Source organism: Dendrobates tinctorius, unplaced genomic scaffold (assembly GCF_039654945.1).
Source record: "Dendrobates tinctorius isolate UK_male_01 unplaced genomic scaffold, ASM3965494v1 ptg000083l, whole genome shotgun sequence".
In the NCBI taxonomy this organism is placed as follows: Eukaryota; Metazoa; Chordata; class Amphibia; order Anura; family Dendrobatidae; genus Dendrobates; species Dendrobates tinctorius.
In genome coordinates this window covers 24990796-25008276 of record NW_027361751.1, presented here as the reverse complement: position 1 = coordinate 25008276, position 17481 = coordinate 24990796, and the positions used below count along the sequence as shown (strand labels likewise).

General features: G+C 42.3%; 1 protein-coding gene across 7 annotated transcripts in view; it reads right to left on the bottom strand.

Moving 5' to 3' along the window:
* Window positions 1-1856: 1856 nt before the first annotated feature.
* The window catches only part of ADAMTS6 (ADAM metallopeptidase with thrombospondin type 1 motif 6), a 405198-nt gene continuing 389573 nt past the window's right edge, over window positions 1857-17481 (bottom strand). For all 7 annotated transcript variants that reach the window (XM_073584243.1, XM_073584241.1, XM_073584240.1 and 4 more), the window contains one exon: window positions 1857-2647. In XM_073584243.1, coding sequence (XP_073440344.1) covers window positions 2538-2647 — 110 coding nt within the window. In that variant the 3' untranslated portion in view covers window positions 1857-2537. The remainder of the gene's footprint in view (window positions 2648-17481) is intronic.

Here is a 17481-nt window from a genome sequence, read left to right as displayed (position 1 = left end):
CTCATGGGCCCCAATGCAAAAGCTCCAACAGGGCCCCCAATTATTGCAAGTCTCTAATAGTATTGGCCTTTCTATACAGACAAAAGGGACTTTAGTGGCGCCCTGTGCTCCAGGGCCTGGGTACAATTGTCACCCCCATAGTTACATCCCTGTATGCCACTCTATGGGATTATAGAAAGTAACTAAATATATTTCATGTGAATATATCAAAAATATTTTTTTTAGATGAGAATAGCCCTTTAAAAAGTGTTTTCCACCATTAGAGCTTTTTTTTTTTTTTACTTAAATGCATTTAATTGGAAGTCATTTTTGCATTTGGGTCCCATTAACAATTTAGCACCGTTTTCCTTCTATATCCTCTGTAGGGCACTGTCTTTTGCTGGCTGCAGAATGAGTTAACAGAGAATCTGTCAGTCAGCCCACTATAAAAGTCAGAGGAGGAGTTTCTTCCTTTCAAGCTGATTTAGGATTCATTTATTAAAAGTGCAGGGAAAACAAAGAGGCTATAAAAAGCAAGCGGCGCAAAGTTTTGAACCCAATCGTAAAAATGATTTTAAGCCCCAAAAATAGGCATTTAATAAAGAAAAAAAAGTCCCCAAATGTGGAAAACCCTTTTAATTACATTAAAAATATCAATTAGATTTTCACTTATTTGAACACACAATGCATCTTTTCCAAGGATTAAGACTTTATGGGAAATTAATATTGTATTACACATTTTCTGACCGCTAGATACAAAGATGGCAGCATTTTGACAGGCGACCAGGATACCCGGCAAATTGGTAGCAGTTAAAAAAAAAAAAATGTTCTTTTTGGGACATATTTATACCTCACTGTGAACTATGCAGCGGACAATGAAAACTACAGTTACGTAGAGAAAAATTAAACCTGTTTTAAATACATTTCTCTTACCTAATAAGAAAGATAGCACCAATGACATCTGCGCTCTTACATTTTTCACATTACTAAAATGGGTGACGACACACAGTGGACTTCAGTTACAAAAAGGCCGAGATTGCACAGTACCTAGAACAGCATATTGTAGACCAGTGCAAACCAGAGGATCTTTGGGTCTTATCTCTGGTCCAAGGGTTGTGCCTGTTATTGCTGCTAAACCCCATTCACTTCTTTTCATGCTTGGAGGAAAAAAAAACAGACATATGTGCAACTCCATAGAACAACATTGGTCCAAGTGCGATTCGATGATTTGTCAGATCACCCCTATCTGACATTTCTGGTATATCCTTAGGATATGACAAATGTCTCATGAGAAAACAATGGCAAGTGCATCTGATGATAGATATAAGTCTATGGGTGCGTATGAAACATCGGACTGCACTCGGATGTCATCTGAGTGCAGTCCATCATCCACAAAGAATGGAAAAGACGGAGAAATTAAGTTTCCCGTCTTCTCCACACCTGTGATACGATCCTCTCATGCAAGAGAATCGAATCACAGTAAGATGACACTCAAGATCTTGCTCCATGTTTGATCCTAGTGACACAATTAGCCTGATTTTGCCAATTGACGACCTCTGCCTAAAAGTAATAATTTACTTGCAAAAAGTTGGAATCATTAGGAGTGTTGCATTGCATGATCATTCTTATTATTTTGTGTGTTTTTCTGCGCTTCTCAATTACAGTGCAAAGGCATAAACAGGGTCTCAAATTTGAGGACTTAGACCCTTGTAACTGAGGGTCCACTGTGCTCTGTATAACCTAGAGTCATTAAAAAAAAAAAAAAAATCTTTGTGCCGATTTTTAGTTTTTTTTTCTCACCTACAACCATATATCGCTATAAATGTATTTCGGTATAGGACGTGCAGGTTTTCAATGATGCACCTCTGAATACTGACGACTGTATACCATTATAATCTTAAATAATATACGTAAATTGCTTCACAGCAGTATTACAGGAAAACGCTGAACAATTCAGGCAGAGTAACAAAATACACTTATTTTAGTTTTTGATTTATAATTGCTTTTTTTTTTTAAATAACATTTCAAAGCCCATTCTTATAAGTTAAACTGTGGTGCCGTAAAACTGAGATAAAATATTTTAATAATTTTTTTTTTTTTTTTAAGCTATGACGCAAGATTTTTTTTCTCTTTTTAGACCAAAAGTCATAACAGCTACGTAAAAAAAAGGAAAAAAAAAAGAATAAAATTTAAATACAGATTGATTCAGTGTCATTTGTAAGTCCATAATAAAAATGGTTCAAGGAGGTAAGCTTGGCAATTGTGGTAGTTGTGCGAACACAAACGTTCCATAGTCTGCTCTGTTCGACCGTTTGACATTGTTCCAATTTGGCTTTCCTCCTTGTTGGGGTGTCCAGCACTTTGGATAATAAATTCACTTCACAGAAGTTAAATACTATTGATATCCTGTCAGTTGTGGCTGACGAGTGGTTATGTTGTACACAGGGTTATCTCATTTCAAGGACATCCACCTCCTTTCCTCTCCGTCCTTTTGAGGAGTGGTCGCCGTTTTGGACCATGGATCACAATACTCTCTCTCTTTCTCTTTGTGGTATGGGTCAATGTCCTTGGCAAGTTTTGCAACACATTTGTCTGAAGTACGCTCGACTGCAGAATTTGAATTTCAGGACCAGCGGGCAATAAGCCACTTTGTTCACATCTTTACACTCTGGAAAACAGAAGAGGGCACAATACTTACATTGGTAAATTCACATTACCTCGTGTCTTTAAAAAAGTTTTGTTCATTTAAGCAACTACAACCAAATAACATGGGCCGCACTCACTAAAAGACGTGCAGCAAATTGGCGTAAAAAAAAAATAAAAATAAAAAAAACAGCAAATTTTCTCGACACTTCCCAAATGTTACCAAATCTGGATGAAATAATCTACTACATAATCATCTAATTTTGTCTGTTTGTAACAGGCGCAGTCCGGCCACGAATTGGTGCGGAATTCGAACGACACATTCTGTAATGCTATAGATAAACCCCCAATGAAACCTGAAAGATAAAACACGTTAGATTATACTCACCGGGGGCGGGGGCAGTGGGTGTCACGGTCCAGTCCAGCGCCTCCCATCTTCATACGATGACGTCCTCCAGTGCACGAGTACTTTATCTGCCCTGTTGAGGACAGAGTAAAGTACTGCAGTGCGCAGGTGCCGAGAAAGGTCAGAGAGCTCCAGCGCCTGCGCACTGCAGTACTCTGCTCTGCCCTCAATAGGGCAGAGAAAGTACGCCTGCGCAGGAGCCGAGGGAGAAGCAAGGAGGAGGACATCATCGTATGAAGATGAGAGGCGCCGGACGGGACGGAGACACCCATTGGACCGGACCGAACGCCAGGGTGAGTATAATCTAAGGGCCCCATCACACACAGCGAGATCGCTGATTTTGTGATGCATCAGCGATCTCTCCAGCAATATTGCTGTGTGTGACGGGGATCAGCGACCGGCCCCCCTGCTGGGTATCGCTGATCGTGCAGGATCGTCCAGGGCCATTTTGTGATCGTTGGTCTCCCGCTGGCCAGCACGCATCGCTGCGTGTGGCAGCGAGAGACAAGCAATCAGCGACGCTGGTTTCCAACGTAAACATCGGGTAACTAAGAGCCGCGCGGCTCTTGGATACCCGCCGTTTGCCCTAGATACCAGCGCATGCTGGTTTCCAATGTAAACAGCGGGTATCCAAGAGCAGCGGCAGCTCTTAGTTACCCGATGTTTACGTTGGAAACCAGCATCCACGATGGTATCTAGGGCAAACAGCGGGTATCCAAGAGCCGCGCGGTTCTTAGATACCTGCGGTTTACATTGGAAACCAGCTTGCTCGCTGGTCCTGCTCGCTGGAGGGGCTGTCTATGTGACAGCTCACCAGCGATCAGCCTAGCGATGTCTCAGCGATCGTTGGTGGGATTGCTGGGACATCGTTATGTGTAAAGGGGCTTTAACTCTTTTTTTCTTATCTTTCAGGTTTCATCAGGGGCTTATCTACAGAATTACAGAATGCTGTAGATAAGCCCCTGATGGCAGTGGCCCCATATTCTAGATTACCCAATGCATTAGAATCAGGCCACCATCTTGTAAGTAATAATCTTCTACAAGATGAACAAAAAACATCTCCTTAACGGAAGTGGTCACCTGATTCAAGTTGTGCGAACAAAGGGAAGCATACATTCACTCTAAAAACTGCAGTGTTTGAGAAAACATACTATGAAATAATAGCCATGGGCATAGCGACTAGGAGAACAATTCCAAGATTACAAGAAGGTCCCTCCAGCTTCTCGCCACACTCCACTTGATTGATAGGTCTTCTCATGTGTATACAGAAAAAGATCTGTCAGCCAAAGAGGAGTGGGGCTTGGAGAACCTGCTTAATGGATTATTCATTCTAGTCGCAACGTCTTTTGACATTGATGGAACCAATCTCTGATTCATGGCAATTTGGTTTGAGTAGCATGAACCAGCTGCCAATTTCCCATAAAAGACCCTGCCATGTGCATGAGCTCAGTACAGTGTCACATGGAGAAGCAATGGGTCCATATTTTGAAACCATACACATTCGATATGTCACTGTATCGTAGCTCTAAAAAGACCAGTTTTCTCCCCATTGAAGAAATGTTCTAAAATCTTCTGAAAAGGTTTGTGTGCCCTCACTTTCCCCATGCACACTCTGAAGCAATCTCGTGCCCAAGAATCAGTCTAGGGGACCACAGCTTAACCACGGGGTGCCCTAGCCCCTCTGCATACACGCCTGATTAAGCACCCACAGGGACTCTCTCCCTTTGTCCCAAGACCTTGATCCCCCTAAAAAGGGGAATATTGCTACTTATCGTGGCTGCCTTCCATGGATTTTCCATGTTCATACATATCTCCATACCTCTAGTCTGAGGAAGGTCTGAGTTGCAGACCGAAACGTCACATGATTTTGGGAGAATCAGTTGTACAAATATTTTTCTGCATATACTTCTTTTGAGTGCTGGAATTTCTTACATTAATTCATGGGAAATGTTCTTCATTTGATATACATGTATCTTTTTTTATTTTTAAAAAATATTCAAACACTTATCCAAAGACTAGGATTACTTTCTTGGACTTTGGACTTGATGGGAGAATATTTTTGAATGTTTGTTTTAGTTGATAAATCTTAGAAAATAGGGTGAGGAAATACAAGGACCATAACAAAGTTCTGATTTAAATTTTCCGCTCATGACTCTGAGGTTAAAGAAATCACAGTTTATTTTTTAAGATATTCTGCTCCTGTGATTCTTATTGAATGGAGATTCTCCTCGGACGTGAATAGGATGAGAACAAAGTGAGTTTGGTGGATTTGCATAGGACACTGAAAATTCTACTTGCCACTTCAATTAGTTAAGGTTTAAAAGATCGGCGGTTTACACAAAAATGATCGAAATTCCTCTTCAAGGTCTACTGATAGGGATAGAAATTGGACCATAAAAATGTCTTCTACAGAAGAATTGAAGGTTTTTGTATCATACGGCCAAGCACAAAAGCATCTGCTATATTTGGGGTGTTATAACTGCCTATAAATTACACTGTAACTAAGCTTATCATTCTATATGTGGAACTGATTATTCAGAGCTTGGGCGAAAGTCAATATCCTGCATTTTATAGGGAGCCGAATGCGACAAAGGAATTAGGAAAGGAACCCAAGGAGAGCTATAGAGTTCACAAAATAATGATCACGCCAAGGAAGGAAATATCAGCTGTCTATAGACGCTCCTAGATTGGTTACTGCAACAGAGACTGGAAACTTTCTGGTCTTATGAGGCGTTTTATAGGCAAATTGTTTGATAGTGTCCAAGATACAGTTCTTCTAACACAATGGATAGAAAGAGAAAGATTTTGAAGATATGATTTTATGAGACTGTTAAACTGCAATTCTTTGAACCAATAATACAGGTATAGAGCCTGAAAATTGTAATTCTACAGAACTAGGGTCATGAAAGAATAGAGAAACCATATGATGATGTGTCAGTAATAAAAGATCAGCAAATTGATTTGCAGAAACCTAGTCCAATGGCCACGTCAGTAGCCTGAGGCTGCCGGACAGGAGTCCTAAGAACCACTTCCTGTCTATCGGAACTCCAACGGGTTTTCTGATTAACAAGCCCAGTGTGACATTTCGCCACACCACAACAATGATGTCACTCCAGGCCTACAAATAAGAGGAGACAAAAAAAACTGACTGGCACATCCAACTAAAGTGAATAGGTGCATACCAAGAGGAGCTACCCCCATATACAATATCCAAAGAATGGTTGCACTCTATCATGCTAAGGCATGTCAATGACATGCCTATTCATGATAGAGTGCAACCATTCTTTGTATACAAATAAAGGAGGCGCATTGGATTCTGACAATTGTGGGGAGATGTAGAGCACAGATTACTGACTTTGCGATAAACTAGTGTCCTGTAAATCTATTCACTTTTGTCTCACATAATACAACATGTTGGCATGAGCACTTAAAGTGAACCTGTCAGCAGGATATTGATAAGTAACCTACATACCCTGTCAGGTTGATGGTGTTAAACTGATTAAAATGATACCTGGGCTGAAGAAATCCATTTTGCGGTTCTTGTGTAATAAGTGTTAGAAGTTTTCAGTTAATGATATGCTTGTGCTCCGGGGCGGGACTGTTGGCTGAGTCTTATCTTCCTGCTCTAAGCCAAAGAAACCTAGGAAAGACCTTCCCACAGGCCGCCCCGAAGAACAAGCATACTCCTCATCATAGAGGCAGACTGTTTATGCTTTGGGGCGGCCTGTGGGGAGGTCTTTCCTTGGTTTCTCTGGCTTAGCGTAGGAAGACAAGCTTCCAAACACATGACATCATCATAGGGCAGTCCAGAATTGTTTAAAGTCATAGTAATCTTAGTGTATGTAAACTTTTAACTAGAGATGGGTGAACCCGAACAATAAAGTTGGGGTCCGTACGGACACCAAACACGGACTTCACCAGGAAGTCCATGTTACTGTTGGGGTTCAGCTGCCCAAACATCGGGTGTTTGTCATGCTGTCATATGTATGGCAGCGCAGCAAACACCGCTTCTGATCGGCGGTGAAATGATCCCGGTTAGTAATAGAGCCGCGGTTCCCACTCAGTCAAAAGATAGCATGACCCAGCAGCTGTGATCTGAGGTATAAAGTTTACCTCCGGTCGCTGGTGTCAGCTGATTGGACTACTGCTCCCATCACCTGACGCCTGCTGCCACTAATAACAGCGAGAGCAGGAGCGGCGGATGGGAGTATTTATCAGCCGCTCCTGCGTTGTAAATAATCAGCTAGGCAAAACTCGCAGCTGGGGGCTGCAACCCTCAGTTGTCAGCTTCAACAGGGCTGATTATCAAGAATAAAGGGGTCCCCACGCTGTTTTTTTAAAAAAAATAATTTAAATAAAAATTGTTTAAAAACGGGGGGTCCTCCCCCATTTTTGACAGCCAGCCTTGCTAAAGCTGACAGCTGGGGGCTGGTATTCTCAGACTGGTAAGGGGCCATGGAAATTGCTCCCCCCCAGTCTAAAAATAGCAGCCTGTAGCTGGCCAGAAAAGGTACATCAATTAGATGCGCCAATTCTGACGCTTTTCCCGGCTCTTCCCACTTGACCTGTAGCAGTGGCAAGTGGGGTTCATATTTGTGGGGTTGATGTCACCTCTGTTTTGTCAGGTGACATCAAGCCCACGGCTTAGTAATGGAGGTGTGTCTATAAGACCCTACTAATCCTAAAGTGGTATGGTAAATAAACACACAGCCAGAATAAAGCCCTTTATTAGAAATAAAACAAAACAGTTTTAGTTTTTTATTTAAAAATAACAAATAAACAGTTATACTCACCTAATGCCTAATTCCACCAAAGCACTTGTTCTCCTGTAATAAAACAAAGATAAAAGAACTCTCTGTTCTGTTCCATGTATTAATCCATATCTGGGGGCAAAACAGTTTTCAACCTGGACGGTGCCAAGATGCGACCGTCCAGGCTGAGAACCACTGGTGACTGAACTGCTGTGAGTGCAGCGTCAGTGACCGGTGGTGACGTCATCAAGGTTACCTCCGGTCACTGAGGCTGCGTTCCCTGCCGGGATAAACTGCGGTGACCTCAGCGAGATCCCCGCTAGCACCATGAGAAAAACTCCAGGTGTCAGTCCATCTCTACTTTTGACTTTGCAGTAAGTAATAAAAATGCCTTAAAACATTCTCTCGCTGTCTCATTATTCTGGCATTTGGCAAATAATAATTATGGTAATCCTAACTGACCTAAAACGGGAAACGTTTATTCTGATTTCATGTCAAATATTGAGAAAAACATACATAAGTGTATTTTTATATAGTGTATGTAAACTTCTGGTTTCAACTGTACATGCAAATTAGCTCTCACCCCCCTACCCCCTAAGAAAAAAACCCTCTGCGCCTCTAGTGCCACCTATTGGAGGTACCTTCCCGGCAAACTGAAGCCCAACGCTCCACTAACTTTTCAATACTAACTTGGGATATAACACAACCTTCTAAAATAGAGAACCATCAGAAGTGAGCTGTTTTGAGGTACTTGCCCCTTATAAGTGTACTGTTAAAACACTGGATAGCTGGGTGAGAGGCCTGTTATTTATAATTATGATGTAATATTCTTAATATGGAAACTACCTAAGGCAATGCTTCCTTTGAATTAAGGCATGCAAAGAAGATCTTTTCCCCCTTTTATCTGAAAGCTAATTTGGATACCTTGTTTTCCATGAAGCATTGTTTTGCCTATAAGAAGCCTTATCCCACATTCATTATGTGCACAACTCTAATCATAGGGATCAGTGGTGAACACAGACAAAAGAGGGCCCTTGTGTGACTGCACGGGTTACACCAATTTTATGTGTTCCTCAGAGAGTGATTACCATCTACAGTCCAGAAGTTCTGGTACCAGAAGTACAGCCAGCACCTTTCTTCCTGCTCTCAGGGAAGATGACTTATGGTCCACAGCACTAAAATGTGAATTTTCAGGCAAGCATTTTTTTTTTTTTTTTTTTTTTTAATTAGTATGAATGACTGCCTGGGGAAAACAATAAGGCAAGTCTCGTTGCCAAATGTTCTTTTGCCATGGAACTGAATAATAGCATTTTTTTTTTTTTTTTTAAAACCGTGATATTGAGTCTCTTACAGCAAAACACCAGCAGGAAGCACCATTTCCTTGACAAACACTTTTTCATTATTCCTCATTATTCCTCATGTAATACAAAGGACCAGGTGACATTCATTAAGTGTGGATGAAAGGCAATTCCGGCAGCTAAGTAGGAAAGGGTTATTTACAGTTAGAGCAGTCATACTGTGGAATGCCTGACAAGAGTAATAATGGCAGATACTAACAGCAGGTAAGAAAAGGCTGAATGCAAATATCATTGTGTATTATAAATAATCTAGTGATAAACAATGTACACTGCTCAAAAAATAAAGGGAACACTTAAACAACACAATGTAACTTCAAGTCAATCACACTTCTGTGAAATCAACCTGTCCAGTTATGAAGCAACACTGATTGTGAATCAATTTTTCCTGCTGTTGTGCAAATGGAACAGACAGCAGGTAGAAATGATAAGCAATTAGTAAGACAACTCCTATAAAGGAGTGGTTCTGCAGGGGGTCACCACAGACCATTTCTCTGTTCTCATCCTTTTTGGCTGTTTTGGTCATTTTTGCATTTTTTTCATTGCGCTCACCCCTAGAGGTACAGTAGCATAATGCAGCATCTGCAACTCACAGAAGATGATCAGGTAGTGCAGCTTATTCAGGATGCCACATCAATGCGAGCTGTGGCAAGAAGGGTAGCTGTGTCTGTCAGCACAATGTCCAGAGATACCAGTATACCAGGAGACATGGAGGAGACCGTAGGAGGGCAACAACCCAGCAGAAAGACCGCTATCTCTTCCTTTGCGCAAGGAGGAACAGGAGGAGCAGTGCCATGACCTCCAACAAACCACTAACATCCATGTCTGCTCTAACTGTCAGAAACAGACTACAAGAGTGTGGTATGAGGGCCCGACTTCCACAAGTCAAGTGGGTGTTGTGCTTACAACCCAACACCGTGCACGGCGATTGGCATTGGCAGAGAACAACAAGATTGACAGATTCGACATTGGCGCCCTGTGCTATTCCTGGATGAGAGCAGGTTCAACACTGAGCACGTAATAGACGTGACGGTCTGGAGATGCCGTGGAGAACGTTGCGCTGCCTGCAACATCCTCCAGCATGATCGATATGGCAGTGGGTCAGTAATGGTGTGGGGAGGAATTTCTTTGGGGATCTCACAGTCCTCCATGTGCTACACAGAGGTACCCTGACTGCCATTAGGTACCGGGATGAGATCTACAGACCCATTGTGAGACCATATGCAGGTGCAGTGGGCCCTGGGTTCCTTCTGAAGCATGACAATGCTAGGCATCATGTGGCTGAAGTATGTCAGCAGTTTCAGCATGATGAAGGCATTGGTACTATGGACTGACCTGCCTGTCCTCTGACATGAATCCAAATCGAGCACATCTGGGACATCATGTCTTGCTCCATCCATCAACGCCACATTGCACCACAGACTGTCCAGGAGTCGACCGATGCTTGAATCCAGGTCTGGGAGGAGATCCCTCAGGAGTACACTCGTCGCTTCATCAGGACCATGCCCAGGCGTTGTAGTAGGGAGTTCATATAGGCACATGTAGGCCACGCACACTGCTGAGCATCATTTCCTTGTCTTGGGGCATTTCCACTGAAGTTGGATCGGCCTGCAATTTGATTTTCCACTTTGATTTTGAGTATCATTCCAAATCCAGACCTCCAGTGAATATTAATGTTCATTGACATTGATCATTTTTATGTTTTACTGTTCTCAACGCATTCCACCATGTAATTCCTAATGATTTGCAACTGGAATATTTCATTCAGTGATATCTATGATTTGCAAATGGAATATTTCATTCAGTGATATCTATGATGTGGTACTTTAGTGTTCCTTTTACTTTATTGAGCAGTGTATAACTGGTGGAGAAATGTTGAACTAGATGAACCTTTGTCTTTTTTCAACCTATAATATTGTGCAACCTTTATGATTTAAAGTGGACCTATCACCAGATTATATACAGTCATATGTTAAAGTTTGGGCACCCCTATTAATGTTAACCTTAACATTGGGCACCCCTAATGTTAACTGAGTCCATCAGTTATTAGATATATGAAACTGAAATAGCTGTTGCAAAAACCAAAATTGTTATAAAGAAAAAAGGTTAACATTAATAGGGGTGCCCAAACTTTAACATATGACTGTATATAAGCTGGTGAAATTATTTTGACAATCCACATCAAAATGCCTGCATAATCGTGAAATCAATCAATGACCTGGAGTCATAAAATGTTCATTTTGATATTAGGAAGGGAAACTTTATAAAAAAAAGATTTCACAGTTACCCTGCAAAGGATTTTCAAAGTAAGTACATCAGTCTCATAAGGTCTAAGACATCTATGTAGTAACATACACAGTATGTATAGTCTGGAGACATATGTTTTACATTATCTCAAAGATGCTGACAGGAGAGAAAACAATGTAGATCAGTAGATATGAGGAGTAACCATGTCAGTCCATCTAGGGATGTGAGACACATTGAAATGTGTTCTGAAATTTTGGACAGTATACCTTTAAAAACAGAGTACCAGAATAAAACAAAATGTGAAAACTAACTAGCCAACGTGAAGCAGCAGCAGACTCGACTCTCGACATCGGTCTCAGGAGGACTGGCATATTGTGGTTGTGGTGGTTATGTAGATTTCACAAATGTTTATGGGCAACATAAAAATCCTGCGGTGTTCACTGTCTGCACTTTACTTTCAACAAATATGTAATGTAATCCTCACAATGGACGTGTCAGATTCTCCCCTCCTTCTACTGGCTCCAGCTACATAAATTAAGACGTGAAATGACCACTGGATATTACCTACTAATAAACAATCCTTCACCCCGTCACAGTCTTCTCCACTCAGAGGTCAAAACTATTACAGGACCAAGTATTCCTGTGCGACATGATTTCAGGCTTTCTGCCCATACAGATCCGTATTAATAGTTGGCCTGCAATGTTGTCTCCATAAAGAGGACCTTTCACCACTTTTTACAGGATTGGCTGGCTACATGATGATAAAGGGACTGAAGAGCGGAAAAAAAAATGTTATTTTTATTTATTTTTCCTTTCTCCTCTCTGTTGCGGAGATATTACCTTGTACAACTTACTTAAATACCAAATTTGATCCTGAACCGAGAGGGTGTTCGCGGGGATCCTTATCTGGGGGATTTACTTTATCTTCCAGCATTATGCTTACCTTCTTCCTGGCACACTTTCTTCTTTTGCGTGTTTTTGTATCTTTTGCACCCCATGGGGACTAGATGTACATACTAATTCCAATTACAAAATGTTTTGATAAACATGATGTTTACCAAAATATGTTGTAACCTGAATCATTATGTACATCTAGTCCCCATGGGGTGCAAAAGATACAAAAACACGCAAAAGAAGAAAGTGTGCCAGGAAGAAGGTAACACTCACGTAATAATAAAAAATAATTTTATTTAATCAACTATTAATAATAATATAATAATAAATTTTATTTTTATAGCGCCGACATATTCCGCAGCACTTTACATTTCAGAGGGGATTTGTACAGACAATAGACATTACAGCATAACAATAATCACATACAGTAGATTATAACAAATAACAAGAGGAGTGAGGGCCCTGCTCGCAAGCTTACAGTCTATGAGGAAAGAGGGAGACACGAAAGGTGGGTGGTAACAGTTGCCCTGATTGTATGGACCAGCCATAATGTTAAGTGTGTAACAGTACAGACACAGAGGGCTAATGGATGCATAAAGCATGTGGGAACATGATGCTGGGAACCTGGTTATGGTAAAACTTTTGGCTCTGCCACACAGGGATAGGTTAGGTTAATGTGTTGAGGCGATAGGCCAGTCTGAATAAATGCGTTTTCAGGACACGCTTAAAATTGTGGGGATTGGGGACTAATCGTATTGACCTGGGAAGTGCATTCCAAAGAATTGGCGCGGCACGTGTAAAGTCTTGGAGACGAGAGTGGGAGGTTCTGACTATTGAGGATACTAACCTCAGGTCATCAGCAGAACAGAGGGCGCGGGTAGGGTGGTATACTGAAACAAGGGAGGAGATGTAGGGTGGTGCTGAGCCATGGAGGGCTTTGTGGGTGAGGGTAATAAGTTTATACTGAATTCTGGAGTGGATGGGTAGCCAGTGTAATGACTGGCCCAAGGTAGAGGCATCGGTGTAACGATTGGTGAGGAATATGATCCTGGCTGCAGCATTCAAGACAGATTGGAGAGGGGAGAGTTTGGTAAGAGGGAGACCGATTAGAAGAGAGTTACAATAGTCGAGACGAGAAAGAATAAGAGAAACAGTAAGAGTTTTTGCAGAGTCAAAAGTAAGAAAAGGTCGAATTCTAGAAATGTTTTTGAGGTGCAGATGACAAGAGCGAGCCAGTGATCGAATGTGGGGGGCAAAGGAAAGCTCGGAATCAAGTATGACCCCAAGACAGCGGGCATGTTGCTGGGGAGTAATAGTGGAACCACACACAGAAATAGCAATGTCGGGTATAGGTACATTAGTAGCGGGAGGAAACACCAGGAGTTCAGTCTTTGACAGGTTCAGTTTCAGATATAGTGAGGACATGATATTAGACACAGCGTTTAGACAATCGCCAGTGTTTTCTAGAAAGGCTGGCGTGATGTCAGGAGAAGAAGCGTATAATTGGGTGTCATCAGCATAGAGATGGTACTGGAAACCAAATCTACTGATTGTTTGACCAATAGGGGCAGTGTACAAGGAGAAGAGGAGGGGGCCTAGAACCGATCCTTGAGGAACCCCAACAGTAAGGGGAAGGTGAGAGGAGGAGGAACCGGCAAAAGAAACAGTAAAGGAGCGGTCGGAGAGATAGGAGGAGAACCAGGAGAGAACGGTGTCCTTGAGGCCAATGGAATGGAGCATAGAGAGGAGGAGCTGATGATCCACAGTGTCGAATGCTGCAGAGAGATCCAAGAGAATTAGCATGGAGTAATGACCATTTGATTTAGCTGTTAGCAGATCATTAGAGACTTTAGTGAGGGCAGTTTCGGTGGAGTGTAAAGAGCGGAAACCGGATTGGAGAGGGTCGAGAACAGAGTTTTCTGAGAGATAGCGGATAAGACGGGAGTGGACCAGGCGTTCCAGGAGTTTAGAGATGAAGGGAAGATTAGAGACAGGTCTATAGTTAGCGGCACAGTTTTGGTCGAGGGATGGTTTTTTAAGTAGTGGATGTATGATGGCATGCTTAAATGAGGAGGGAAAAATACCAGAAGAGAGAGAGAGGTTAAATATTTTAGTTAGGTGAGGGGTGACAGCAGGGGAAAGGGACTGGAGGAGATGTGACGGAAATGGGTCACTGGTGCAAGTAGTTGGGCGAGAAGATGCAAGGAGCCTGCTTACTTCTTCTTCTGTGACTGGTTCAAAATCAGAGAGTGAGTTAGATGCAGTGGGGGAGGGAGGACAGTGCATGGTATGAGGGGATTTGGAGATAATTTCCTGTCGGATCTGGTCAATTTTTTCTTTGAAGTAATTGGCCAGATCGTCAGCTCGGAGCTCCGTGGTTGGGGCCTGTACTCTTGGATTGAGTAGAGAATGAAAAGTGTCAAAGAGACGTTTCGGGTTGTTGGACAGTGAGGTGATGAGGGTGTTGAAATAGGTTTGTTTGGAGAGGAGAAGGGCAGTGTTGTATGTTCTAAGCATAAACTTAAAATGGATGAAATCTTCGTGTAGATTGGATTTTCTCCACAGACGTTCGGCGCACCTGGAGCACCGCTGCAGGAAACGTGTTTGCACCGTGTGCCAGGGTTGTCGCCGTCTGTGTTGTGGTGTTCTATTTATAGGGGGTGCAAATTCATCCAGGGCAGTTTGAAGTGTTTCATTGTAATGCTTCAATGCAGAATCAGGACATGAGAGGGAGGAGATAGGGGCCAATGAAGACTGCAAGTTCTTCAGAAGTTTCTGGGTGTTAATGGCCTGTATGTTTCTATAAGTCTGGACAGTGGGGGTGACCTGAGCAGCCTGGCAGTTCTTTATAGAGAATGAAAGAAGATTGTGGTCAGAGAGCGGGAGAGGGGAGTTTGCAAAATCATCCACTGCACAAAGCCGAGAGAAGACCAAGTCGAGGGAGTTTCCGTCTTCATGCGTTGGAGAATTAGTAAGCTGCGAAAGGCCAAATGAGGAGGTTAGAGATAAAAGGTGAGTAGCAGATGGGGAGAGGGGAAGAGCAATGGGGATGTTGAAATCTCCCATGATGAGGGTAGGGATGTCACAGGAGAGAAAATGTGGAAGCCAAGTGGCAAAATGATCCAGGAACTGATGGGAGGGGCCGGGAGGACGATACACCACCGCCACTTGCATGGAGAAAGGGGTGTAGAGTCTGACGGCATGGACCTCAAAAGAAGGGAAGACAAGTGAGGGTACTTGAGGGATAACCTGAAAGGTACATTTTGGTGATAGGAGCAGACCAACGCCTCCACCAGCTCTATTGTCTGATCTTGGGGTATGAGAGAAGTGTAGCCCCCCGTATGAAAGAGCAGCAGCAGCGGTAGTATCTGACTGCTGGATCCAGGTTTCAGTAAGAGCCAGGAGGTTAAGAGAATTAGAAAGGAAGAAGTCATGAATGAAGGAGAGTTTGTTACACACTGAGCGAGAATTCCAAAGTGCACAATTAAGAGAGACAGATGGCATGCAGGGAATATTAATGAGATTAGAGGGGTTTCTGAGTGTAGCAGTGGGGGGGGGTTTGACTTTCTATAACATGGGGGACCAGGGTTGGGAGCAATGTCTCCTGCGACTAGAAGGAGGATAGAAAGAGTGAGCAGATGGTTAAGTGATTTGTGAGAGCGTCTCTGGTGTTGAATGGTGGGACTGCCTGGATCTGTGCAATTTAACAATGTGAAAAGAGCGTGAGTGCTATACATAGGAGAGGAAAGAAGCGAGGGGCCAATATGGATGGAGTATGGAGAGTTAATGCCAGGGCGGTGGATGTGTGTGAATGCAGCGGCAAGGATATACATTACACAAATGCATATGGTATATATTTGTTGTACTCCAAATGTACAGGGAGTAGATGTATATAAATGTCTTACCTGTCTCCTGCCATGTTATAACTGCCAGAAGTACTTTGATACATGTACTTCGATTACATGTGCATAAATGCCACCCCTGCATAAATGCGCCCCCTAGCTATGTCTGAATATATAGGAGGTTAAGGCTAAGTTTTTTTTTTTTTTTGGCTCTCTCTTCTTGTTAATCAATCACACTAAATTTAGACACCAGGACCCAATAAAATGTTGTGGTCAAATAAACACATGTCCAGCACTACATGGATCATAAAGCACTTTGAAAAGTTTCTTGACCTCACAACATAAGGGGACAAGCAGAGTAAGTTGAAAAAAACTATATACCAGATATAAGTTTGCAGAGTTGAAAACACATAGATAGCATTCAGGATTAACTGCTTGCTGACATTGAATGGAGACACAGGAGTGGATTCAGAGCAGAGATTAAAAGACAATGTGAAAGGACAAACACCAAAATAACAGACTAAAATTTGTTAGGTGAGCAAATCAAGGAAGGATTCACAGACATAAATGTACATAAGTGTATATAGCATGTACACAGCCATGTTGTATTAGTCTAGCCTGATGAAGAGTCCTGAGTAGTCTGGAAAGCTTGCAATGTGTTACCATCCTTTCAGTTAGCCATTAAAAGGTATCAACCACTGAGGACTCTCAATCCTGAATATTTTTCTCGCATATACACTAGTGATTCAATAATATACATATACACATGTATACAGATATCTGTGTGATTGATAAATTTGGCACTAAAATAATTCTTACCCTTTAATGTATAGCACACACATACATATTTCCCAGTTAAAAAACAACAAAGACCCAACGCGCATTTCACCAAGCTTAGTCAGGGGTCATATTGCCCAATCATAAGAAGACAGCAGAATAATAGGGAAAAAAGCAAACACCCCAGAGAAGGTCATCACCGGTTTCTCACTGTGATCTAGTAAGACTGGCATGCCCAACCTTGTCACACTGAGCTCTCACTGCAAATGCTTATTTGCACGAGAAGTATATAGAGTGGAGGAAAGCTTCTCGGTCTTATTACATACAACACTCTGGATTCATGCCAGGTATCAGGGAATAATGCCCTGGTACCTGGCATAAATGGAGAGGTGTATGTGGCAGGCTGCTGGTCTCCTCTCCTTGACTGATATGACAGTGGAGAGCTGCAGAGTGCAGCAGTGGGGTCACATACACCATTTTGCATCTATGCCAGGTATCAGGGCATCATTACTCTAAGCCTGGGATAGATGCAGAGTGTTTTATGTAATGACACTCAGCGCAGCTCTTCTCCTCAAGTGTCGGCAGTG